The 26,822-nt window shown below is 44.6% G+C and overlaps 1 protein-coding gene across 1 annotated transcript in view; it reads left to right on the forward strand.

The window, feature by feature from the left end:
* PPM1D (protein phosphatase, Mg2+/Mn2+ dependent 1D) overlaps nt 1-20,662 on the forward strand; it is a 181,475-nt gene extending 160,813 nt beyond the window's left edge. Inside the window, exon 6 of the mRNA XM_086954921.1 lies at nt 18,020-20,662. Coding sequence (XP_086811047.1) covers nt 18,020-18,547 — 528 coding nt within the window. The 3' untranslated portion in view covers nt 18,548-20,662. The remainder of the gene's footprint in view (nt 1-18,019) is intronic.
* The last annotated feature ends 6,160 nt before the right edge of the window (nt 20,663-26,822 follow it).

The raw sequence follows: 26,822 nt of genomic DNA on the forward strand, positions 1-26,822 counted from the left end.
TATCCTGAAAATCTTTGACCAGACAGGCAGCCCAACCACCACCCAAATTGGGATTAACACTGCGTTCAAGGACTATTACACCACGCTGTACAGCCCCCCGCAGCCCCTATCCGAGATTGCACTCGAGGCCTTCACGAGGGGCCTAGAACTACCTCAACTCACTGACAAGCAAACCAAAGAACTGAAGCGTACCATTACAATAGCGGAAATCAGGCAGGCAATACAAGCTCTCCCGAAGGGCAAGACCCCCGGAACAGATGGCCTACCGGCCGACTTCTATACAACATTCATAGACCTCCTGGCCCCACGTTGCACACTGTTTATTTGGAAACTCTACGGACAGCCTCCCTACCACAATCGTCCATGCAGGCATTGATCACGTCCCTCTTAAAGCCTGCCAAAGACGGGCTACAGATGACCGACTACAGACCCCTGTCCCTTCTCAACACTGACTCCAAGATTTTGAGCAAAGTGCTGGCGTCGAGGCTCGTGCAATACGTGCCACAGCTGATCCACCCGGATCAATGTGGTTTTGTACCGGACCGCAACACGGCCATGAACCTCAGGCGCTTAGCCCAGCTTATGCTCGGAGACCGGGTGGACACGAGCTCCGAAGGCTGCATATCTCTGGTTTTGAAGCAAGCGTTTGATTCCCTTAGGTGGGACTATATGTTTGCCACACTGTCAAAATTTGGGACACCACCCGAATTCCTCGCCTGGGTCAGATTGCTGTACACCATCCCCACAGCTAGAGTGCGCACCTCCAGCCATATATCCGCTCCCATAGCTATAGCACGGGGCACCAGGCAGGGCTGCCCGCTTTCCCCCCTCCTCTTTGTCCTTGCCCTCGAACCTATGCTCTGTAGACTTAGGTTGATGGCCCCCCGACATGGCATACAGAGGCATGGGACGGCGCATATTGTGTCCGCTTACGCGGATGATATTATATTATATCTCCGAGACTTAAGGGGCGACTTGGGCCCTATTTCCCAGGTCTTTGAGGACTTTAGGACGATCTCTGGCCTCACCATAAGCAAATCTAAGTCCTATGGGTTCACCTTTGCAGACACAGGCCTGACTACCCCCCTACCCTTCGCCCCCCACGAATTCCCGATGGCGGAAACCACTTTCCGATACCTTGGGATGCACATCTACAGGGAGGCGGACATGATGATTGACGGCAACCTTCGGAGAGCCATCAGAGCACTGAAATCGCAGAACCAATTCTGGCTAACACTGCCACTCTCAATACCCGGTAGAGCGGCAATATCTAAGATGGTAATGCTCCCCCGTCTCATCTACCACTTCACCAATTTACCGTTCCTGATCCCAGCAACGACATTTAAGACCCTTGACACTCTACTCACTGAACTTGTATGGGGACACGGCCGCAGACGTATAGGCCTATCCAAGCTGCAGCTCCCCTCTGACTCCGGTGGTATGGGCCTGCCGGACTTTAGAGCTTATAACTATGCGTGTCAGATACAATGGCTGGCCCTCTGGGTGGCGGGTCGCAATCTTCAGGAGATCAATATGTCGGAGGACGAACATGAAAAGGGGAGAATACACACATTGCTTCTACCCAGCTCGGATATACCGAGAGATGCCCCGCCACTCCTCAGGCTGGCGATAACTTACTGGCGGAAGGCATTAAAGTACACGTCCCCCAAGTCATCTTATGCCCCCACGATCCCGCTCGTTGGGCTCGGGAACACTCACGGCAAACTCGCTAGCGCCCTGGCACGACGCAGGAGTATCGCATGTGGGTGACCTGTTTGCGGAGGGACACCTGTTGTCCTTTGAAGACTTTAGAGCCGCACAGGGCGTTCCTAGAGGCTCATTCCTTTTGCACGCTGGCCTCCGCCATTATATAACACACAAATGGTCACCTGAGGACCAGGAGCCTGTTACAAACCCTCTAATCACGATGCACTACCTCATGGGCACGGGCGACCACCTGACCAAATGGCTCACTGCTAGCATCAAGATGGGGAGGGCCCTCACACTGTCGCCACTCCGGGCGACATGGGAAGAAGATATTGGTAGGCCCCTGAGAGACAAAGAGTGGGAGCGTATACTTCAGTTTCCCAAAAAGGTAGCTAGGAACCCCAAGTTCAGGTTCATTCAATTGATGATGCTGCATAGAGCCTACCTGACCCCGCACCGCATACGTGTGATGTTCCCTGACACGAAAATCAACTGCCCCCGATGTGACACGGACGACGCATCACTGAAACACATGCTGTGGCAATGTCCCAAGTTGGGGTATTACTGGACCACGGTCCATGAATCGCTGGAGAGGGCGGGTGCTCTGTCCAGATCACCTACACTAGAACACACACTGCTGGGGCTGGGACCTTCAACACGCACCAGAACCGTGACGACACGTTTTTCAGACCTGGCCCTGTTGCTGGCGAAACGTGCCATCATGATGAGGTGGAAGTCACCCAAACCACCCAACCCTGAACTGTTGAAAGCAGAGGTAGTACGGTGGGGTAAGGCTGAGGGCGAGGCACTGCAGCGGGAGGAACGCAGAGGTCTGCGGAAAACACTGATCTCGCTGGAATGGTTTACCACGTTGGGAACGTTTGAAACGGGGGATGACGGGGATACACGTGACTCGCCGCTTGTAGAATAAATGTGTCCTGAACCAGTCTTTCATGCACCGTCACTGACTGTGGTGCACTACGATGGGGTACAGGGAAACCCGAACCATCGGCCATTTTACCTCATCCTACCTGTGTGTATAGATGAAGCTACATGTTACAGTGCCATGGGTGACCCAGTTTGACAATACTTCAGTCATATGCACGTTGAGAGAGTGTCGAGAGGGTTGCTTGAGGGTGGAGGGAGGGAATGGATCAACCGGGGTTTGTTTAATTGTTATGGTTGCGGTTATCAACAAAATGAAAAATCAAGATAACTATGTAATCATATGTTCTGAGCAGGCGCATGCATATACCACCCTGATTACTACTGAGCTCGAAGATGTATGTAACTGCTTTACTTACTATGCTAATAAACAGATTTTCAAAAAAAAATCTTGCTTGCCACTTCCACGTGGCTGAAACATCTGCTCACAATAGCTGGAATGATTTTAATATGCTTTTCGATTAAATGAGGTCTAATTGTCAGTGTTTTCTGCATCTATTCAGGCTATGCAGTAGCTCCGATGCTGGCTGCCCAGAATGGTAGCAGAGAACACTTTTGCCATGTTGTAGTTCTGATCAAGCCCTTTTCTCCCCAAGCCAATTTAGCTAGTTTTCCACATGTCACAACGGAGATTATCATACAGACACAACCTTGTTTGCTAGGCTGCATTTTAATTTGTCTCCCTGCCATAATCTAGAGATTGGCAGTCTGGCTTCTGAAAATTTTTCATTATGGAATTTTAAACCTGCCTCAAAGTTCATTCACATTTTAAAGGAGGCTTAACATGAAATGATACATTTACAAATTGATGTGTGTCACTTAAAACATGGATAGTTTTCAATGTTGGGAATTAAAAGTGCTTCCCTATAATACATTTACCAATATGTGGTTGTCTGTGTTCTTTTTTTGTTTTAGTTCACATTTCTGCCATTTCTAATCTAAAAAAGATTGTTTTTCTCATACCTCGTAACTAGGGGGCATATGTATGAACAAGCCCTTTTGCGATTCCTTAATAGCGATTTTCAGCGAATTGCTATTAAGGAATCGCAAAATTCTATGTATGTAGGAATCGCAATAATAATTGCGATTCCTTAATATTCCTTAATTGCAAATTGCAATTCGCAATTCAGGAATACCTTCCCAGTCATTCCTATGGGCTAGGAGGTTCATAGGAATGAATGGGAAGACATTCTCAATTTGCGATTCTCAATTTGAGAATCGAAAATTGAGAATGCAATTTCTTTTTTTTTTTTTTAATTCTTTTTATTGTTGCGTCAGAGGGATCATATATACAAATAAGGTTTACACGGTAGAGCGTCAACATTCCGCTCTTGCCGCCAATCATGCAACTTTTCTATTGTTACTGGATACCGTACCCTCCATATAAACTTCTGGCTCTTGAACTAGGAACATAAATAGAACATATAAACCGAAAAAATCCCCCAAATCAGCAGTCCACCAACCCTGGCTTTCCCTCCTCCCTCGCTCCCGACCCCCCCACCAATCTGTTGTGTTGCACCCGGACAATCCAGAGTCCGGAACAGAGCATCTCAAGTACATATACATCGTTCGTTGCTCTTTACCTCACATAGTATCTCGTCTAGAGTCCCCTTGACTTCATACGCTCAGTTCGTAGTGACTCATTCTAGACCATGGTAGTGTCTCCATTTCGCCCATATTTTCCTGAATTTTTTGGGGCAGCCTCTGGCTTTATAAGTCACTCTCTCCGCCGCCATGTACAGATCTAGCCCTCTCCTCCATTCCTCCAGATCTGGTTTTTCAGGCGCCCCCCAGCGTCGTGCTATGTCCCTTTTCGCCACCACCAGAGCCAACAGCAAAAAGATTATCGAGGGGCGGGTGAGATCTACTTCTGTGGTCACGCCCAGTAGCGCCAATCTAGGATCCCGTGGGATGTCCACCCCCAGCACCTCGTCTAGTTCCATGAGCACAGCTTTCCAGTATTCTTGAATAACCGCACATCCCCAGATTGTATGGAAGAAATCGCCAGTGTGTTGGTGGCATCTAAGGCAGAGAGTGTCGGCAATCCTACCCATTTTGAAGAGTCTCACCCTGTCAAAGTAAACTCGGTGGAGCACCTTAAATTGTATGAGTCGGAGTCTTGACTTTATCGCCACCTCACGCGGGTGCATGAGAACGAGCTCCCAGTCCAGATCCTCCATGATTCCCACATCTGCCTACCACTTGTCCCGTAGGGCCTGTGGGTCGCCTAGCATATTATTAGTCAGGGTTTTGTACGTTAGTGATATTGCCCCCCCCTGTATCTGTTCCTGCAGCAATCTGCCCTCCAGTGGTGCATATTCTGCAATGTCTGTAAGTGTAATGTTTCGTGCCCTCCATGCATGTTGCAGTTGAACGTATTTGTAGTGCTGGGTGTTGAGTAGGCCAAATTCATCTTTAAGCGCTTGAAAAGTTTTTAATTCCCCCCTTGCTATCACGTCTCCCACGGTGGAAATGCCAATGTCATCCCATCTCCTGAAGCCTTTCAGCTTGTTAAGCTCCCCTAGCCACTTGCAACACCATAGTGGCGTCTGGCGGGTGGGCCTCTTGTCCCAACCCATTCTTATGGTCGCTCTACGCCACGCCGACAGCGTAATCTTGGTAGCAGGGAGGAGCTGGTGACCCCCCTTCTCTCCATAGAGGTAGTGTAGTAGTCGTGCTCGCCCATTTAGATCTCTCCAATGCATATGTAGGGTGGTCAGCTGCCGCGTGGAGCCACTCATTAATTGGGGCGAGGTGTTCCGCCCAGTAGTAGGCCTCTAGGTTAGGAAGTGAAATCCCCCCACTATATTGGTGTTGTTGCAATGTGGAGAGAGCCACTCTCGGTTGTTTCCCCAGCCACAGGAAGGTGCGGAGATCCGCATGTATTTTGTTCATGGTCGTGTTCGGCAGAGGATAGTACTCGTTTTGGAGCGCATAGAGAAACTTGGGTAATAGGACCGTTTTATATTGGGCGGCGCGACCTAGTATGGTGAGTGGGAGCTGTCTCCATCTGTCCATCTCAGTCTTCGCTCCCACCATTATCCGATTTATATTGTCAATGAAGGAGCGTTCCCTATCTAGGGTTATGAATATCCCCAAATACTGAAAGCCTTCTGTAGTATGTATTAGTAACTCCGGTAGGCACTCCCTCCTCTCATTGCCTTGTGGATCATAGAGGACCGATTTGTGCCACTTTATCGTGTGTCCCGCCCTCGCCCCGAAGTCGCCCAGCTCCCTGAACAGTGCCGGGATCGTCTCATCTGGGTCTGTCACGAACAATAACACGTCATTGACATACAGGGATATTTTTTCTTGTGTCGCGTCTGAGCCTCCCCAGGTAAAGCCTTTAATGTCTTGATTATGCCGGATCCGTATCGCTAAAATTTCTATTGTAAGGGTAAACAGAAGAGGGGACAGTGGGCATCCCTGATGGGTCCCCCTCCCAATCAGAAATTCGCGGGACAGTCGCCCATTGATCCGTACCCGTGCTCTCGGGTTTGAGTACAGGAGCTGAACCCATTTCAAGTACTTGGGTCCAAATCCAAACCGTCGGAGGGTCTCCATTAGGAAAGGCCAGTGGACTGCGTCAAATGCCTTCTCCGCATCCAGGGAGAGGAACCAGTGGGGTTCGCTCCTCTTCCGGACCTCCTGTAGCCAATTGTGGGTGCGGAGAATGCAATTTCAAGGGTGCTGGGTGTCAAAAGGACACCCCTGTTGCACCTCTGAAATATGTGTGTACACATGTGGCGCACATACATGCCCTAAGGGCAAGTTTGTGCGCCACGTGGTACTTTGAAAAATGCAAAAAAGTGCATGTTTCAAAGAAATGGCAAATTACCACCAACGTAATGTGCGATTTCTTAAGGCCAAATTGCACTTTTTCTGTGCTTCATACATTGCAATTTGCGATTCATTGAATACAATCGCAAAATAGAGAATCGCATATTTTGCGATTCTCCAATTTGTGATGCCCTTTTGAGATGATACATCCAGATTCTGGGAATCTGCCCATTTGCGAACGGGAAAAGGGCTTGATACATATGCCCCCAGATCATTTGGAAGATGGTTGCAATATTTCCATTCTCTGGCGAAGCAAATTAATGTTTTTACCTTACTTGACGTGTTCTTTTTATGACCCATTACGTAACTCAAGTCTTCATACATTCTTGGATGCTAGCCCTCGTAACCTCCGATGTGGAGAGTCATTTTTAATTGACATTTGTATACTGCACTGCTTCTCGATCGTACCAGTTATAAATATGGAAGACCCCATGATAGAGATTATAAAGGTGCTTACCTGGATTTGGAGTCCTCCGTGTAATGTCTGCATATTTATAGTAATCCACTTAATCTTTCTTGAACATGTGAAATAATTTCGCTCTCCTACATCATAAAATTGAACTGTTGGTGCCTATTTTGTGCGCTGGAGTTATGGATGCCTTCATGGGGCAGCTCCATTCCTGGGCAGCCTGAATGTGGCAATAGAATGTATTATCTGCCTTTATTCGTGAATTTAATTTTCAGTGCTCCCACAGTCCTGCAGGAATATCTTGGCTGTTGTAAATATGCTAGAAATGTTTGATCTAGACCTACAGAGTTATGGTAAAAACATTCTTCTAAGTTGAAAATGTAGTAACTATATATTTCAATAATGCTGCACACATGCTAGCTCCTCTTTTCATTCTACTCTGGTTATTGTATGTCGCAGGTACCTTCCTACCAGTGATGAGTAATATATTGTAATTTAATGGCCACCAGGATGCTTGTTAATGAAATGTCTTTCTCGTGAACTTATTAACTCTCTTCAGAAGAATATATTGACTTCAATCTTTCCTCTCGGCAAGATAAATCTTTAGGTGGATGCAATGAGCAGGAATGCCCGAATTCCTTACAAATGAGAACTAAATTGGCAAGTCGTAGAAGATGTTTTTATTAATGGGGAGGGTAGCGCAATTTTTTGTCGGCTCTAGAAAATTAAAAAACAGTTCTGTTTTTCATGATGGAAAATCACTTGGAAATGTCCTCGCGAAAAACGGGTTCAGGTGTTATCTACATGCCTCTCCTTGACATCTAATACCGAGCTACAGCATGCCCTGTTGGAGCTGGTGGTTTTTCTTAATTCACATATCCTGGGTGACTTTCGTGACATTCCCCAACAGTTTAGGAATGTTTGAGCTTGGGAGCATGGCTTCTGAAATTCTGGAATACCAAGATCCTAATCTTCGTTCAGACTGCTTGTAAATAATTAATGCAGGCAATATATTTTACTCCAGAAACTGTAATGGCTTCAGTTGTCCTTGGGCACATTCAATTGGAGTTTGATATTGTAGAATATGGTCTAATTTGTCTCTTTACAGAGCCACGTTTGTGTGAATTTACTAGAATGTTTTAAAACGATTTCATGACGTGAGGTATTCTGCACTTTCATGAGCTGTTGGTCTTCTTTATAAACTCCATCTCTATTTGTTACATTACCCAAGTGATTTATGGGTTTTTGTGTCAAAACTAGCTGGTTCTTTCGCTATTACCTCTGTTAGTTTGCCACGAAATTGTTTTCCAGTGAGGTGAAAAAGTTGATAGTTCATTTTAGTTTTGTGTGGGAAGTTCCTGTTTTTATCAGTATATTTCCCTATTTGTTTACTTAATAAACCAACTATACACAGGAATGAGACCAATTTGTAACTAATAGGGCACGGCCATTCAGGTTGAGAAGCTAACATATTAAAGATCACAATTCTACATGTTACCTTTGGTTGAATATTAATTTGGAGCTGGTGACCTGTGTCGCCCTGTTCTCAAACTAGTTTGCCAGCTGTGATTGCCTTATAAGTATGTATTTTTGGGAATATGGACAGTCGCCTGAGAGTCCTCCGTCTAAAGCAATTTTACAACCAAATTACAATAGTAGATCACCCACATCGTTCTTTTCTTTTCACCTTCAGCCAGTAAGTGAATGGGACCTTAGACCTGGCCACGGACCCCATCTTCAGATTCTTTCACTACATGTCGAGTGAGGTAATCATTAGCTGAGCTCTGCTTACACTTCATTTTATCACGTCATCTACAACAATTCAGAATGTTTTTGTTACGCTTGCTGCTGCTGAATGTTTGTTAGCGAGGCTACAGAAAGTTTCTGGTGAGGATGTTAGCTGTTAAGGTGATTCTTTTGATACATTATGCTCTTTTAATAGTGAAAAGAAAGAACTTGTCCATGCTTTACGGTCTGCATCTCCCTACCCCTTACTCCAGATGAACTTACAAAGGTTTGGCGAATGATCATTTCACCTCCTAGATATGTTTTGAGACTGCACTTGAGTGTGTCAGAGCATGAGGAAGATGAGGAAGTTGAGGATGTTGAGCTGATCCTGAAGGCTACTGGACCTCAGCCTAAGATGTTGCCCAGTGTTGTAAGTACCATGCCCATCTGTGAGACTCCGGAACAAGACCAGGGTTGCATAGAAAGTACTACACAGAGGTAGAGCACTGCTTCTGAGGAAGTATTGCACCAAGCACATATGCCAGCTACAGGACCTCTGCCACATTTGTGCACTGGTTGACTCTAAGGGAACACTTTGGAGTCTAATCAGGCTCTGCCCAAGGGCATCCACCCTCACCGGCCATCAAGCCTCATCAGTCCAAAGAAGTTGAGCACCACTGCCAGCACCCAAAGCCTTTGGCTAAAGCCTCACCAAAGTCAGCGCCAAAAATCTTGTCTGTGCCGAAAGCTTCAGCAACAACCAGATCAGAGGCACACATTTTACAGTGCCGGTGGGAGGGGCTTGATGCCAGCCATAGGAGTCTCTTTATTCCCCCCGTAACAAGGAAGTTCTTGCCAAACTACAGTTGCCAATGTCAACAGACACTTTCTCCCAAGAGAAGGCTACCTTGTAATATGCATCCTCCTCCTATAAGACCCCTTTATAGCCAGCATTAAAGAAACATGGGTGTGGGCACAAGGCCTCTTCTCCATGTTCAGCCACATCCCCCGCCACGAAATCCACCGCCATGCTCATCACCTTCTTTCTCCACCCGAGTCACCTAAGGAGTACCTACACAACTTTTCAGATGCAATCAGTCTATATGATCCCACCGACCCAAATGATCAGCCCTCGGACCCAGGGACCACTGATTACCCCCTGGGAAAATTATAAAGTCACCCACCTGAGTGATTCTGAATTGGTCCTCTACCAGGTTATAGTATTCCCACCGGGTAATGCCAAAGCTCATCATGTGGTCCACCTTATTATTCTACACACAATAAAGTTGACATGCATGTTTTCCAGCAGGAAGAGGAATTATTAATGGAGACTGTTTCCGAATTCAAGCAGTCAGTCAGTCCAATTTTTACCAGGGCTTGAGGTATGCTTAGATTTGCCCCAGAAAATTTCAAGGTGTCAGTAAATGCTAGATTAGTAACACCTAGGATTGAAAAAAAAAAGCTCTCACCTAGCAATCCGTATTTGCATCAAGGGGCAGGTGCTCCTCAGTCTCTAGGCCAGCCCCCGAAGCACTTTGGTGGTTGACACTTCCCACAAAGACGGCCGCCACCCAATCCACAGGTGACATCCCTCCACCTGATGAAAGCAGAAAAATCAACGCTGGGGCATAAAGAAGCCAATTCTGTCATACTATTTTCCAGGCAAACTAGGTCCCAGTTGATGGCGATCAATGACCTTGTGAAACTCCTCCCAAAGTAGTACAGAAAGAGGGACAAGGAGATGGTACCAGAGTTCAAGACCATCTTGAACACCAACAAGTGTTGTATGCCTGAAGCCGCAGACATAGCTTCCAAGGATATTAACACCAGTGTCCTAAAATAACACGCCTGGCTTTGCATCTCCACGTTTGAACCTGTAGTCCAACAGCATCTCCTCAACCTCCTGTTCACTTGAAAGCATTTCTTCAGCCCCCAGGTTTATGAAGGGGGAAAAAGTCCTTCAGATTACTACATGTATGGGTGCCCTGTAGACTCTAACCGGGAGAGGCAGTAGCCCAGAGAAGGCACCAATGCCGCTTAACAGACCATCTGCAGTCTTATACAGTACAACAATACACCTTCCTCCAGGCTGGCTGGCTGACGGGGGTAATGGGTTGCATACTTTGGTATAGGAGAGAAGGGCAGACTTTCCCTGCTCACACGTCACATGTTTTGAGGGGATAAAACAAGATTTCCTCTCTTGCTGGGACTAAATCACATAAAATCAGTTGGTTTAGAAGGTGGTTCAACACATTAACTGCCTCTTACTCCTTCCAAATCCCACCCTATAGACTAATCGATTGCCTTTTCCACAGTCTCTAATTTTTCCATCCTCTGTATTCTCGACCATCTTAACCTCAAGGAAGAGGTAAAAGCACTGCTCCAGAAACAGACAATTGGGAGAGCAGATGCATTTCCCCAAATGCTGTGGATGCAGTCTATTTACTAAAACAGACCACAGGACAGCTCCATTGGCCATCTCCTTAACCTCCGGGATCTAAAGAAATTCATTGTCATACAAATGTCCATATTGCAATCTTGCAGAATGTCAACCTTCTGCTCCTGCAAGACTATAACATGATGCGCAACATTAAGGATGCCTGCTTTCACATACCCATCCACCCTGCCCATCCGATACCTTCGATTTGGGATGTATGATGATACAATGTGTACCATCACAACGCGGTATGTTACACCGCGGTCTTGAAAAAGTAAGTCGTTACATCGACTTGCTCTGGAAGGTTTAGGAATAGTGTGAATTACTATTCCAACTCCTGTGTACGTTCAGTAGGGAAGGCGTTGGAATAGTAATTCACACTATTCCTTTGTCTAGAGCGTCCTCCAGTGGAAGTCGATGTGACGACTTGCGTTGTCAAAACCGCAATGTAACCATACCGCGTTGTAATGGTTTTGTGGTAAAGGATGGCTCCCTCGTTTTGTGTAAGTAGACTTCACAACCAACTTCGAGTAATGTTTTCTGGGCTTACTACAGCTCCAAGGGTGTTCATGCAGTGTGTAGCAGTGATGAGTGCCCATTTGCAATGGAGCACTCGTATCTTATCATACCTTGACGATTGGCTGTTTAAGAGCGGCGGCCTGCAGCAATGCCTAGTCCACGACCAAGCAGCAATTTCTCTGTAAATGCCACCAAGTCCCACCTCCAACCCTTCCAAAGTTCTGTGCTACCTGCAGTTACAGCAAAAGCTTACCCCAATCCACAGAGGGTACTTGCATTCAATCAGCTGCTCTATTTTCCAGCTCCGTTATCATCAGGACCATGAAGCACCTTCTTGGGGGTGGTGGCAGTGTGCATTTTTGTTCTACCTATTGCCAGGTTCAAATGAATCCCTACTAGAGTGTGTCTCACAGCAAGAGTGAGGTAGAGGGTCTCTGGGTAGAACCATTCTTGATAAAGTCAAGCACTCCTCGCTCTTTGCAATGGTGTAACAGCATCAACTGCCTGTAGGTCAGGCCTTTCTCAGACCCTACTCTGCAGGTGACGGTTACCATGGGTGCTGCCCTCAAAGGTGTGCATGTCAATGCCAGGACTGTACAGGGTTGTGTGCTACTCAACAGGGCACCACATCAATTTCCTAGAATTGCTGGCCATTAACCAAGCCCCAAAGCCTTGTTCTAAGTCATTCAAGGGAAGGTAGTTCTCATTAGGATGGACAACAGGACAGCCATGTATTACTTAAAGAAATAGGACATGGCACTTTCTCCTCAACTCTTAGCACAAGCATTCTGGAATTGCACGATCCACCACAAAGTACAACTTTTATTATAACGTCTTATGGGTGTGAAAATAGACTTTGCTCACCTGCACAGCAGGACGCATCAACAAGTCCACGGGTGGGAACTGCACTTGTAGATCTCACACAGGTAATTTCAATATTGGGGCACCCCACACACAGACCTTTGTACCACCCCTAAAGATACGATGACTTTGCACACCTGCTCAGCAGAACACATCAAGTCCACAAGTGGGAACTGCGCTCTCACATCTTATACGGGTACTTTCAGCATTGGGGAACCCCACATGTAGACCTGTGTACTACCCCTAAATATGCAAAATGCCCAAGCTTCATTTAGAGTCCATGGGCAATGTACTATTAATGAAGTGATAAGGCACCTTTGCCTATGCGTTTTCTCTTCTCCCACACACCCCCGTACTTGGAGTGGAAGATGAGACGAGCTTTACTGAACTCATCCTGGTGGCTCCAACGTGGGTCAAACAGCCCTACTCCTGGAAATGTCGGTCAACCCCCAAGAGAAGCTTCAGCTCTGCTTGACCTTCTCGCACAGAGGCCAAGGCCTAGCGATCTGTCAACTTGGGCCCTAGAATTTAGTGCTCTTAACCATCCCCAGGAATGCATGACACTTCTGCTGAAGTTCTTAGGTCCTACGTTGTGGCCCTGGTACACAGCAACGTGGAAAAGGTTAGCCCATTATGGCATTTCCAAAAACTGGAACGCTTAAAGGCTATGGTATGTTCTTTTGTGTCTGAAGAAGTCAGGCCTTACGTACACACTAATATGCCTATGTTTAGCTGCTGAAGCAGCTTACCTGCAAAACTTGGAACAGTCATCTCTTTAGGACCCCAGTATTGAAGGCTTTAATGGAGGGTCTTAAGTGGGTTATACCTTCCAGAATACGTCCTGGCCCCATGTGGAACCTTAATGTTCTCACAAGGCTACTATTTGAACCTTTACTTTCATGCCCCCTACAGTTCCTTTCTTGGAAGGTGTCCTTCCTAGTGGCTAAAACTACCCTCAGACGCATTAGGAACTTCAAGCATTCACTTTGCAAAAATGTCTTTCAGGTTCTCAAAGATAAGGTTGATCTCGGGACCAATCCTAATTTCTCCATCAATGATGTAATTGTTTCCTCTCTATCGGACTGTATAACTCCCTGTTGTCTTTCTGCAGACAGATTCTTTAGGAGAAAGAGCTCTACACATGTTGGATGTTAAGTGCTTTTTCAGTATTACAACAATAGGACCAAGCCCTTTTATGGGTTACCTCCATCTTGATGAACGGTATAGCAAGATGGATAGTCAAGAACATCCAGACCTGCTATCACAAAGCTAAGAGCCCTACCTGTTCTTCCCAGGATGTACTCCACCAGTCAGATAGAGGCACACTTAAGAGGGAAAACTCTCCTAGCTGACATCTGGAAAACCTTTACCTGGTGAAGCTCATACACTTTTACATAGCACTATTATGTGGATACCTTAGCCCACCATCAGGCTTTGTTTCGTTTTAAGGACTTTGTTCCAGACGTCTCCATCATCTACTTGTTAGCCACCGTTTATGGGAAGCTACTGCTTCACGGTATATGCCGAGCACATGTATCTACTGCCTTACATACTATGAACTGAAAATATTACTTGCCCTATAACCATCTGTTTCTTGTGTATGGTGCTGTAGATTTGTATATGCCCTCCCTGAAAGCTTGTGATGCTTCCTTTATTGCCCATTTCACTCAGCCTGCACAATATGCATGGTTCACCAAGCTTTACTCCCTCAACACTTCCAAAACTCTCTTAACCGTTGTGCAAATAAAAGTAAAAAATCGAGTCGATGCAAATGTGCATTAATTATGAACAGAGGATCAAGTGACCGCACATCCTGTGACTCAGAAGGCTTTTTGAAACTAAATATCAAAGCCACATATTAGATGCCTGGAGTATTCACATAATGTGAATCCACATCAAGCTACAGGTGGTTGAAAGGAACATTCACCCTACTTTGCTTCCTCAAAAAGAACATATCAGTAAACCTTGCTGAAGTATGTTAGATGCGAAAAGGAACAGTCCTTTGTGTGCCGGGCTATCCAAGGTCAACAGCATGTCAGCATCAAAATTGGCACTGCTAAGACCCTGGGAATGCCTCTGGCCAAAATGCAACTCAGTTGCTATTCTGTTGCAAACCAATGTTACTAACCTTTAATTTTTTCATTCTACAATTTGAATGGTCACACTAGTATAAATCTACTGAAAGACATACGCATGTTATATACTCGATGATCCAATCCACCAAGCAACTCTTTATCTTAGAAAGCAGTTTTTCACCCTGATGAAAGTGTTTCTCACTTCCCCAGCAAATATAAACCAACATGTATTCTACGTGTTTAACGCCCTCCCACAGTCAGCTGTGTTGAAATGAGGAAATGATGATTCAACTGAACACATGAGCAGGATTTATGTGTTTTCATCATTTAGGCTCTAGAAACCAGAATTATGCTGTGCCTTCACTGCGCTGTCATTAGAACAAATGCGCCTTTAGTACGCATTCATTCTGTACGCAAGTAGTTATAACGACTTGCCTTAGGGGAGCTTCTGGATTTTGGAATAGGTTAATTTACTATTCCAACTCCAGTATGCTTAACAGTAGGTAAGGTGTTAGACATTAAATGCAACACCATTCCACCAATGCGCTCCCCCCTCCCCCCCCCCCCCCAACCCCCCCCACCCAAGGCAGCTCTGACGTTCAGAACGAATGCGTACTAAAGACATGTTAGTCTTTTGCTGGCGCTGTAAAGGCTCAGCGGGATTTCAGCTTCGTTCTGAAGGACGTTTCCCTCTACGAACACTCATTGATTGGGTTGAAGCTTCTTGTAATCGGGAAGTATTGAAAAGTCAATTGTACAGGCTTCAATGATGTAGGCCAGTGGCGGCATATAGTTGATTTGTTTGGTACACTACAGTGTTGGTAGCGTTGTATGAGAATACATGCATTTGACTTGAGTGTATTTTGTTAGGAACGTGGTGAAGCAGGGTCGGACTATCTCTGGTTTTCATGGCCTTTGCTAACAAGTCAAGCAAAATAATGTGGTATCAAAAGCCACGGAGAGGACCCCTACAATAAGGGCATGTGTATAGCTTCCATTGAGGCAGTTGGGACATCTTCACAAATATTCCGGATGATAGGTTCTGTGCCACTGCAAAGTTCTAAAATGGACTGAAATCAAAGAGAAGAACATGGATCTCCGAGAGGGATACAGTTTTGTTGACCAGGCTTTCGAACTTTATTGAGGCAGGAAATTCATGAAATGGTCTAGCTTGAGCTCTGAAATCACATTGGATATTTTCTGGACTGACAATAGTTATTGAGTTACCACAGCATGGTACTGGGTGAAACTGAGTGTTGCCGATCTGTGGAGCCATGGCGGCTATGCCTAGGTTAACGCTGTACTGATTTATTTTATAATGGATTTCTTTTTTGCCCACTTTTGTTGTTTTTGGCATTGAGCTACATCTGAACAGTAGCTGCAGTTCATCAAGCAGCCCCTTCAGCGTACTCTATCACTAAAGTGGTGTCATTCCATAAAGACATGGCCTGTGCTGGCATGATTACGTTATTTTTTTTTTCTTCTGTGAAAGATTGCAGTACCCAAACAATTTGAATGTGTGTTTTGAATGTTTTTGCACACCTTTTTGGAATTTGTTTTGCCCTAATTATATTGTTGCTGTGAAGTCTTCCGGGTTAAGCCAAGTGTGGTTGGTAAGCAGACCATGTCTGAGACAGAATGGGAGAGGGATGCATTCTGCACTTTTTTAATGCACTAAGTCGTCAGATGGTTCTCTCTCCATCAGTTAGTAGAATCAAAGCAACACTCCTCTTCTGTAGGCCACTTTACACCTTTTTGGAGTTGATCACCTCTTTGAGAGGAGTCGTCCCAACATTGGTCGGGTCGCAAGCAGCATAGATACTAGACCTACTACATGCATTGCTGAAACTGACTAACCATTACTCACTTTCCATTCAGATGAAGGTGTTCCACACCAGCATATTTAAAGCATGTTGTTTCTCATATATGGAGGTCATACCGCATCTTCACGTTTATAGAAACTTTGCATATATTTGTCACATCCCCCTCCTTGACTGTCTGCAGTTGGATTGCAGCCCTGTCCTTAGCGATGTTCCCTTTAAAAATGGATTAGCATCAAGTGTAGCACGATTGGTAGTGTCACTTGTACAGTGCTTGGTCCCGCTGATTCCTTTAACACTAATAGCTGTACCCATTCAGAAAACTGACACGAGTGACTGGGCTTAACTCTGAATAGTACCATTGAGCCAAGGTGGTGGACATAGCACAGAACTGCCCAAAATTGTAGATCTTACGTCTAACTCGCAATTTAGTTTATTTAGCACATGATTAGTTGGGGGCTGACAAATCGGCTTCTTAAATTAACTCCTGTAAATGAACACTGGAGTGACAAGGAAAGCTTACCAAATCTTGACCTACAGCTTCCTTCTGCAGAGAACACCGAAGATTGCCTGCCTTTTGAGTAAAATCTAGTTTGCTTGCTGTCTTTTAATTTGGCCCTCATGGATCCTATTCTAGTAAGATAGCAGAAACCACATTTTTGCTACCACACTACATTAGACTAGGCTCAATGGAGTTCAGGTTGGCACCATCAGATCCTCCATTAATGTAAGTTCCTGGGATGTAGTTGCATGGATTTTCATCGACTAACATCCACAACAGCAGCAACTCAGCAACTGCAGAAGGTCGATTAAAGGGAGACAGCTGCAACAGCGTAGCACTCTGCCTATTACAAACATAAGAAAAATAATTCAGTTTAATCCCTAAATTTGCGATGGCTTTTTGGATGGTATTTCTATTAAAGGGGAGGGTCCTGTGGAACATAACATTGGTGGAGTCCATGCCAGTATGCAGAAAGATCCACCTGTCCTCTGTACCCTGAATTTCATGCACATGTTAGTTGGATCATTATTTTGAAGATACTGTTAATATATAGCCCCCGATTCAGTGTCTAGCAGAGGATCTAGGTATTTCGTTCCCAGGTAGGGTTAAGGGTGTGGAGGGGAATTTTTTCGGTTCTGAACTTGTGCTTCCCGAACAAAGTTCCTGCGGTAGCAAACGTTCGAAACGCTGGTGCTTGATCATATCATGCAGGACACATTTTCATATTGTAACAAGGCTGCGTCTGACATTATTCCGTTGATTAAGGTTTGAGGGCAGTATTTGAACTGACTTTTGTTAGGCTTTTCCTCACCCTCCGGTGTTCAGTGGTCGTACTAGAGATGGAAGCCACTCATCTTGCCTTTTTCCTCCTCTTTTGCATTGTCAAGCCTGGGTTACCAGCTTTAATCAAGTAATTCCAGCTGCCACATTTTCGGTTGGATTGAAGTCTTTGCTAATAACTTTCCAGGGGCTGCAGTTTGGTGCAATGTTGGACGCCACAATTGCGAACATAATCCTCCTTAAGAGGTTTCAGAACTTTTAGGATTCTAATTTAATTATATATTTTTTCTCACACTTCAGTTATACATATTTGTGTACAGTATGCCGGTACATGTTTTAAACGTTGTTGTGAATGATATAGCTTTATATGTATAATCTTTTTCTCTTTATTTTTAGATTATTGATGAGGATCCCTGGCAAAGATTTTCTTGCTCTGAACCCGTTCCATCCCTTATCCGTAGAAATGCTTACACTGAAAGAAACGTACGTTGCTTCGGGGAGATGAGCAAAAGTGGCACCACGTTCTCCCTTGAAACAGACCTGTTTGATAACAGCAAAGCTTCACGAACGTATAGCCCAGTTAGCTGTGGACTGTCAGTTGGCATCTCGCCTTCTGGTTTCACAAATGCTACCATTGACGCAAAAAGCCTGAAGTCTACCAGCGCCCAAATGAAAACCCCAGAAGTGGAGCGGACACCTACACGCAGCTATAAAAGGACGTTGGAAGAGTCCAACTCTGCACCTCTCGTTAAGAAGCCTAAACGTAGCCCCAGCAGAACCAGCACTGTACCACCCAGAAGCATATCGGTCACACCAAAACGACGAACCTCGGACAAGCTTATAATGAGGCGCAGCTTAAGGGGGCAGAAGAAATTGGAGAACCCGTTGATACAGCAGCACAGGAAAACTATTTGTGTTTGCTAGGCGGTGGCAATAAACAACTATTATCTTAATGACAAATTTGGAGTTGTTGCGGTCGTCTCAAAACTGTTTTAATGTAGGGATATTTTACTCTGGTGATATAGAGTGAGGTGGGGTGATGAAACAACATACTCCCATCAGGTTTCTTTGTGTATTATAACTGTGAATTTTATAGATCTAGGGTACATTATTTGTAAAATGTGTACAAATTTGAACACCTTCATTATGTAAATGTCACAATTGCGCTAAACATTTTATTTTATCTCCTCCATTGCATATTTCTGAGCTACTTTTGTCTTATACATGAATTTATTCATTTGTATTGCGTTGCAACTGAATTTAACTTTTTAATTAAATTATTGAACAGATGATGGGATGTATTTTCATAGTAAAGCAAGCTACAATAATGGAGCTACAGTCTATTTTAAAACCACACCATCTTCATTTAGTTTTTCTCTGCTAAGTTTTAACATTGAAATATTCCAGCTTCCTCAGAAGTTTAGCTGTTTAACATTCATATTTGTTTTACTTTGATACTACAGTTGTCCTTTTATGTCCATTCAATCATCATGTTTTAAAGGGATTGTCCCTTCAGGTAAACTGTTTGGCGCACATTACAAAGAAATATATTATCTGGACTTGGAGGGGGGGGGGGGGAACAGGCCTTTGTTGAGAAACTCTTCTGCCATTCCTGTCACACATGGTTTACTTGCAAATATTCTTATTATGAAATTCAGACTCTTGTATTCCAAAGGATATGCACACTAGTAGCGTTCTTGATCTCGAACACCCACGCATTTTTGGACACCTGCTTTGAAATAAATGCAAAAAGGTCATCCTTGTGATTATCTTTTAATGTTCAGATTCTCAGTGCGTATTTTGTGGCTGAATAAACTCCCTTAGTATGTTGGTATAGACATAACCAAAATGTTTTCCTACACTGCCGAGTTTAATTAACTATCCTTTTGTTTCTTGCTTACTTGGAGAGTCTGCCTGACTACAAGTCACATCAGTTTTATGTTGGCAACAATAGATCTTAGTGTTTAACACGTATAGCACTTGGATTTCATGAAGAGGCCTGAACTTGTTAGGAAGACTTCATTGTTTTCCCCTGACCAAATCGATGTACCAAAAGTAATACATATTTATGTCTGGGGTTGAAGAGCAGACTGTAAGCTCCATCTGAAATTATCATGATGCAATACTCTTGCCCAATCACACGTTATGTATATCAGGTCATTGTTTCTCTGTTTTTTCTCCCCCAAATCACAATGAAAGTGCGTTTTAAACACATGTTTAGTCGGTTATACATTATTTTCAAGCGATTGTGGCGAACTCCTCTTATTAGAGCTACATAGCTTTTCTTGTTTTTTTATCCTTTTCACCCTTTTTGTTTACTGGAGAATGCAAGTGAGATTTAGACCTATGTCATTTGATAAACAGTTTGTCTGCTTTTTTAGCATAACATACATATTGAAATGTTTTATATATGTCCAAATACTTGGAAAACCTTTCCTTTCACTAATCACTGCCGCTAACTCTCTTATGGAAATAACATTGCCTTTTCACATTGGTAGTGTCACAGGTGAGGAAGGTACTGACCAGTATCAAAGGCAGGCATTACGGATTAAGTTGGATTACGTTAAACTATTTACTATTGCAGTTGAAGCAAGAAAACTTGGTGGAAATCAACAGTTCGTTAAGTTTCCTCTGTCATATGCTTTTGTATGCATATCTTGATGTAAGCGTAGCTGGAGTAATGTGCTAGCTGGATCTCAAAATGATTGTTTAATTAAACTGCCACCAGTCTGCTCCTGCTAATGTCACAATCACACATGCGTTGTCGAGTAACCAGATGTTAACCAGGGCATTCAAAACATTGGGATTGAAGCACATTAACCCTTGGACTTGAACTCCACCCTCACTGTAGCGTTTTATTTATTTTAGTTTTATTAGTTTAGAAGCATCACGTTCTTGTTTTATTCGATTACAATAGACACATGGTGCCGCTAACGTTTGCCACTATAATTTCTTAAATTATTTTATATTTGAAATCGCATTGCGAGTATGTGGACCTTCTGTAAAGTTTGTTCACTTCAATAAAACTGGTAAACTCTTGTTTATCTTTACTTTCCACTGGTCTAAAACATGAGTGGAGTGAGTGGGTGCTTTTCTCTACGGCTTCCCATTACCTTTTATGCACTTTGGATATCTTCTTTTACAGGCTTAAATGGACTACAGCCACTATTTGAACATACGTTTGTAAGTAGAATAAATGTAGCAGGATCCACTTCAATTGAATGCAAATAAGTTGCTTGAGTTACAAAAGAATCCTCTTTCTACCATGCACGAGTCCTCGGTTGTAAAATGTGAATCTGTCTGGTTCTGATGGACACTTTATTTTTATCCTGAAAATGACTTCCTTACTAATTAGTTTACGTCTTGGACGAAAACACTATTCCTGCTGGAATTTAACAGCACTATGTTTGGCTCTCACTGGATAGTGGTGCATTGCTGAAAAACCCAAAAAGGTGACAAAATTCCAGATCTGGGTGTGTTATCAAATTGCTGGTGCACAAAAGAAGCATCGTATAACAACTGGTCACATCATTCTGTTTGACCAACTGAAGCACAATTAGCCCATTAGGATGAATGAATGTGTATTTTTTTTTAAATGTGGAGAATTTATATTGGGTGAAACATCGGGCAGCAGAACAGAAAGTGTTAACAGAAATTGGATTGGAGGCTTTGAAAGAGGCCAGTTTAATGTATTGGAGAACACCAGAAAGAAAAATTCATAGTTTCCCAAGCAGACTGACGGTAGAACTTTATCAGGACTTGCATGTCAAGGCATGCTACTGACAGTGTCGGGGAGCATTTCAGAATCCTGGTTAAAGTGTCAACAATGGAAGCCCAAAGTTATATAGGTATGGTGGGAGAATCATACTTAAGGATAAACAGTTGATATATGTATAGGTATGAAGCTTTTGGCAGAAGGGGAAGATGGATGGCAAATAGCCTTGTTAAAAAGTGATGGGGACAGTTATGGTTGGTGACAATTCCACTTGGGAGGAGTTAAAGAAGGAACATTCTTATTTGCTTTGGGGATTTATTTTCTTTAATACTGTTAGGGTTGTGTGCAAATGTGGCCAGAAAATTCTAGATTTTTGGCCAGATAGTCTGCTTTTCTGTGTGATTGTCCTCGTCACTGATGTAGTGATTTAACTGTAATATTTCATCAGCCTGTATAGTTCCTAAAGAGAGATGGTGATATTTATTTTATATATTTATTTAAAGAGTTTTATATAGCGCTGGCTAGACCAGAAGGTATCGGAGCGCTTTACATGAGAATCAACAATGTAACAGAAAAAGTTCAACAATTGAACAATACATCAAAAAATAGGCAATACAATTAGGAGAGGAGAGAGAAAAGTAGTGGAGGGGGCAGGGGAGGTGAGAAAGGGAGGATAAGGGAAGAGACAATAAGGAGAGACGAAAAGAAGTCTGTTTAAAGACCGACTGGGTAGGTGATGACCAAGGAGGGAATCCACGTCCCATCTCCCCTATAGCTAAACCAGGTAGCTCCATCTGGCATCAGACTAAATAGTTCAGTCTCAATACATTGAGAGAGGAGAGAAGGAGAGACATAAATAGAGGGAGGATGCGGGAGGAGACGACAGGAGAGACTAAAGGAAGTGCAACAATGTAGTTCAACAATATAACAAACTTGTACTGTCTAGTGATGTAGCAGTCAGTTTGATTGCAACTGGGGGTGAATAGTGGTTTATACATCTAGACTTTACAAAGAGAAGCAGAATGTGTGGACTTGAAGGAAAGGATTGTCTGATTTTCTAGTAAAACAGCTCATAGTTTTGTTTTTCAATGCATTTTGAAGACCACTGCAACAAACATGATAAAAGGAATGGTTGAATTAATCTCTGACATTGGGAATTGCTCAAAGCTGCATTCCATCTTTTTTCCACACCTCATTCTAGTCTGTACCAAGATCAACTACATGCATGCCAGTTTTAGTCTTGTTCCAGTAGGAACAGCCGTGTCTGTGTCCCAGGCTTGAGCTATTTGAGACAGGAATACAAATAACACCAGACTGGTTTTAGCCTACTTAAGACTTGGTGTGGTATAGCTTGAGCCCGTTGGCACAGGACCCACATCTGGTCTAACGATGCCGAAAATGGTCTGGAGTTGGTCATGTTTCCAATTGGTGGGAACGGATCTGGAAGAGAGGGAATCTCCTGGCTTTTTCTTGGGTCATGGAAGTTGAAGCCACTAAGCTAGTTGTCAGGGTAGCATGAGGACGAGTGAGACATGAGATTGGAGAAATTGTCAAAAGCTGCGGCTCGCATTTTGTGAAGTTAGAAAAGGATTGGAAGAAAGAGACATTCTGAGAGGCATTTGAATGAGTGTCACAGGAGAGCAGTGTCTGGTTGTGTGACAAGATTGCCATATTCTTTGTGTAGGTTATATAGTTTGTGGATACTATAACGTATTTGGATGAGTTTGCAGTGAGTCTGATCTTTTATGCAGGGTGAACATAAGTTTTGTATGAGATGCGTTATGTTTACAGCGGGAGTGGGAGATGGATCAGCTCAGATGGGCTCATCATCCTGCAGATTTCTCAATTTGTGAATATACTCCAAGCACCAAACATGCCTTTAAACTTTTCCCCAGCAGTAGCACGCCAGCGCTAATAGTGGCTTCAGCCACAACTCTGCCTACTGGCTATAACATCAAAAGTAACGAAGTAACTAGCCAACCGCACTAGCGTCCATTCCTGATTTACTGTGCCTTGTTAATAGCAGGCTGGCCTCCGCTCAGTCCATCACTGACGACATTCCACAGTTAGTTATTTCTCCAGTGATTAGGTCTTAGTTATTGATTTTTGTTGGATTTCTGGTGACTCACAAATTTACCTTGGTGTGCCAGGGTCTCCCTCCGAAAATGACAGAATACAATTTGTGCTCCAACTGCAATGAGCATATGTCTGTCAGGACCCATGCAGTGTGTTTTTGGTGCTCAAGCTCCTGCTATAATTCAAAGTTGTGTGATAAATAGACCCTTATGCACCAGAGGGCAATCTGGGAGTGTGAGTTTAAACATTGCATTGCCAAACATAAGAGGTTACAGTTGAAACATAGATACCCCCCAAATTGTGAGTCTGCTTGCGATATTGCTCTGGAAGCTGCCTTTGTTTGTAGTACCATTTCCTCAAAGTCTTCTGGTAAGTTGCAGGCATGCCATACGCACATAAAATCTATGTGGAACGAATCCCCCACTGGAAATCAAGTGAGAAGATGCAAGAGTTTCAAATGGAAAATTATATCTTCTGAATACAACTGGTCCCACCGCGCCCGAATTTCCCTGGCTCTCTTCAACCCTGTAGTATTTAGTGGCCTTCAATGTGGTCATGCTGCAGCGCTTAGACTTCTTTCATGCCCCAGAGTGCTGTCAGGGTCTCCAGTTGGACTTCTGCTGGCAAGCCCTTCAGACAATACCAACTTATCCTATGGTACCCATTCATGGACCCATCCTTTAAAAGGCCCCAAGCAAGACTTAATTTCCCATCATCCATCTGCACTAGAAGTGACTGACCACTGCATTTTCCATAAAATTGCACAGGAAGTGATAACTAGTTTCCAGCCCAAAAAGTCTTTAAAAGAAGACTAGAAATTCTCCATCGGCACACGGCCCAGCATCAGGAATCCTCGTTCTCTTCCTACCCATCAATCTTGTGCTGTGTTCCGATCGAACACGGCCACCACACAGAGTTCATCACATTGGCCTCTTGAAAATTCTCCTGCATTCCCCACACCAACGCCATCCAGTATTCCACTCACTCAAACCAGGCATACGCTCACACAGACCAACTACCATCCATGCGATGCATACTGCTCAGCACCCTTGCAAGACCTTTGCTACAAGCTCTCTATCACCTCCATATATAGAACTTCAACACTCAACTGGACCCAGTCACCATTTCAACTTTACATCAGGGCCAAAGAATGAACTCGGGCCTCGTGGCCCATCACCACCACCAAAGAAGCCTCTGCTACCATGAAAACCAACCAGTTGGGGGTCCTATCTGACCCTTGCTCCCAAAACGCCTTCACCAAAGGACTATCAATCCGCGAAGCACTAACACCGATCCGCAACGTCTACATCAACTTTTCCACATTCTGGGACACCTGGAAACATCTCAAATGAATGAGGTGGCCCTTTCACACCAAAGGAGTAGGGCACCAAATAGACCTCAGTCAGAAAAATAATCCCATTTGGGAAACTAACCACCATAGCATATCCACACATAACCATATCACCAGAACATAACACCACCACCATCAAAAGGCCAAGTGCTGAACAATTTTAAAATACAAATATTTTTATTAAAAATAACCTAACGTGGTTACACATAGAAAATATTTTCCACAGAATTAAAAAAAGATATATTTTGCTTTACCAGGGTAAAAGCATCACATATAACCTATATTACAAAAGAAGTTAAAAACAAATCTGATAGCGATATCTAGCCGCGGATTCCTTAACTTAGAATATCCCCAGGCGTGAGACTGACTCCGGGAAATTTTGCAGCAGCACCTCTGTGCGCTGGGTGGACGGATCCACACGACCCTGCCCTGACTTCCACGTACGTGACATCAGTGAGGTCATATAAGTCCCTAGCTGCGCACTGACGTCAGTTTCCTTCTTTTCCGCGTGCAGCGCGGATCGGGTATGAGCGGTTCCTCTGGCCTGTTTTCAGGCCTCCTTTTCGAACATTCGCGTCAGGAACAGTGTGCGATGCCTTTGGGTTTTAAAACTTGTAGTTCTTCTTCGCGGCAGCTGTTCGTGACCGACCCTCATCTTATTTGTATGTGGTGTCTGGACGAGCACCATGACTCCACGGACTGTGACGCTTGCCAATGCCTGAAACCGAAGTCTCGGCGGGAGCACCGTATGAAGCTTCTATCGGCACGGCTGTCCCTGTCGGAGTCATCTCGCCCCCGGGCCTCATCAACAGCAGGTCCCTCAACTGTCCGGTTCCGCCGTTGCTTGCCCTCTGGGGTCCGGGGCTGTCGTTCGCCGCTTGGTAAGTCGCGGCGCTCGTTGCCGAGGTCTTCGACCTCTCCTTCTGTTAGGGGCGCTGGTTCCCAGAACGTTCCGGACGTGCGCTCCCTACAGTCGTCCGCCCTTTCCAGGTGTGGGGGTGACTCTGGCCCGGATGGAGGCATATGCCACAGCTCCTCAGGCCTCCCTTGGGTCCTCTCCCGTTCCTGGGGTGTCCTTGGGGGCCTCTGCTTCTTTTGGGGTCCCCGATGGACTCGCCAGCGGGTTCGCCCCCGGCGCCAATTTAGCCTTTGCCCCTCAGGAACGTCAGAGATGTGGTGTCAGGGCGCGGTCGGCTATGTCCCCCTCTACGGGCCACATGGAGTCGTTGGGGCGTGGCCTACCCGGGTCCCCCTCTACGACTCATGGGGCCTCTGCCACGCCACATAGCCCCAATGGGCCCCCTGTGGCGCTGCAGGTGGTTCTGTAGTAGGGGATCTCTGTGTATAGTCATAATCTAGTGAATAGTCCCGCCCATGTGCGTGGACCCCGGCAATCAAAAATAATCTCTTAAGGTGTCAAAATAATGCAGAAACTGCAAAGACACTTAAGAGAGAATTTAAAGACAAATAATGCAGCCTATATCCACAGGCTACACTGTCCAGTACTTCAACTAGAATTTCCACCAAAAAAAAAAACACCACACACAACACAGCCTGCAGTTTCTACCATAGAGAAACTTGCCTCCCCCAGTCAAAGACTCTGGAATGATAGAGAGGAAGGTAGGGACAGACAAGCCCCATAGGCTGCCATTATGTGGCTTAAATAGGATACTGTGCCTTTAAGAGAACTTTCCAGAACTTCTCCCAGTATCCCAGAATGCATAGCAGGTCCCTCTTACTTCAGTTCTTTTTTCCGGCTCCTGCTTACAGGACCCTGGCATTGAGCTCTCCCTTTTACAAGGGTTTATTGAATTCGTGTTTGCACTTTTAACTTTTAAAAGTGTTGCTGTTACTGCTTGGTGTTCTCTTCTCACTTTTGTGCTGTTTTTAGGCGTTTTGGGGCTCCGAAATGCCTGGTCTTTTTGTCAAGTGCCCAGCATGTGAGAGGAAGAAGGCCAAAAGCGACCCCCATGATGTCTGCATCGTGTGCCTTCCAGACGATCATGGCCCTGAGGTGTGTGTTATCTGCCAGCAACTTTCTGCTAGGACACTCAGGG

This window comes from Lissotriton vulgaris, chromosome 2_1 (genome assembly GCF_964263255.1).
Source record: "Lissotriton vulgaris chromosome 2_1, aLisVul1.2, whole genome shotgun sequence".
Taxonomy (NCBI): domain Eukaryota; kingdom Metazoa; phylum Chordata; class Amphibia; order Caudata; family Salamandridae; genus Lissotriton; species Lissotriton vulgaris.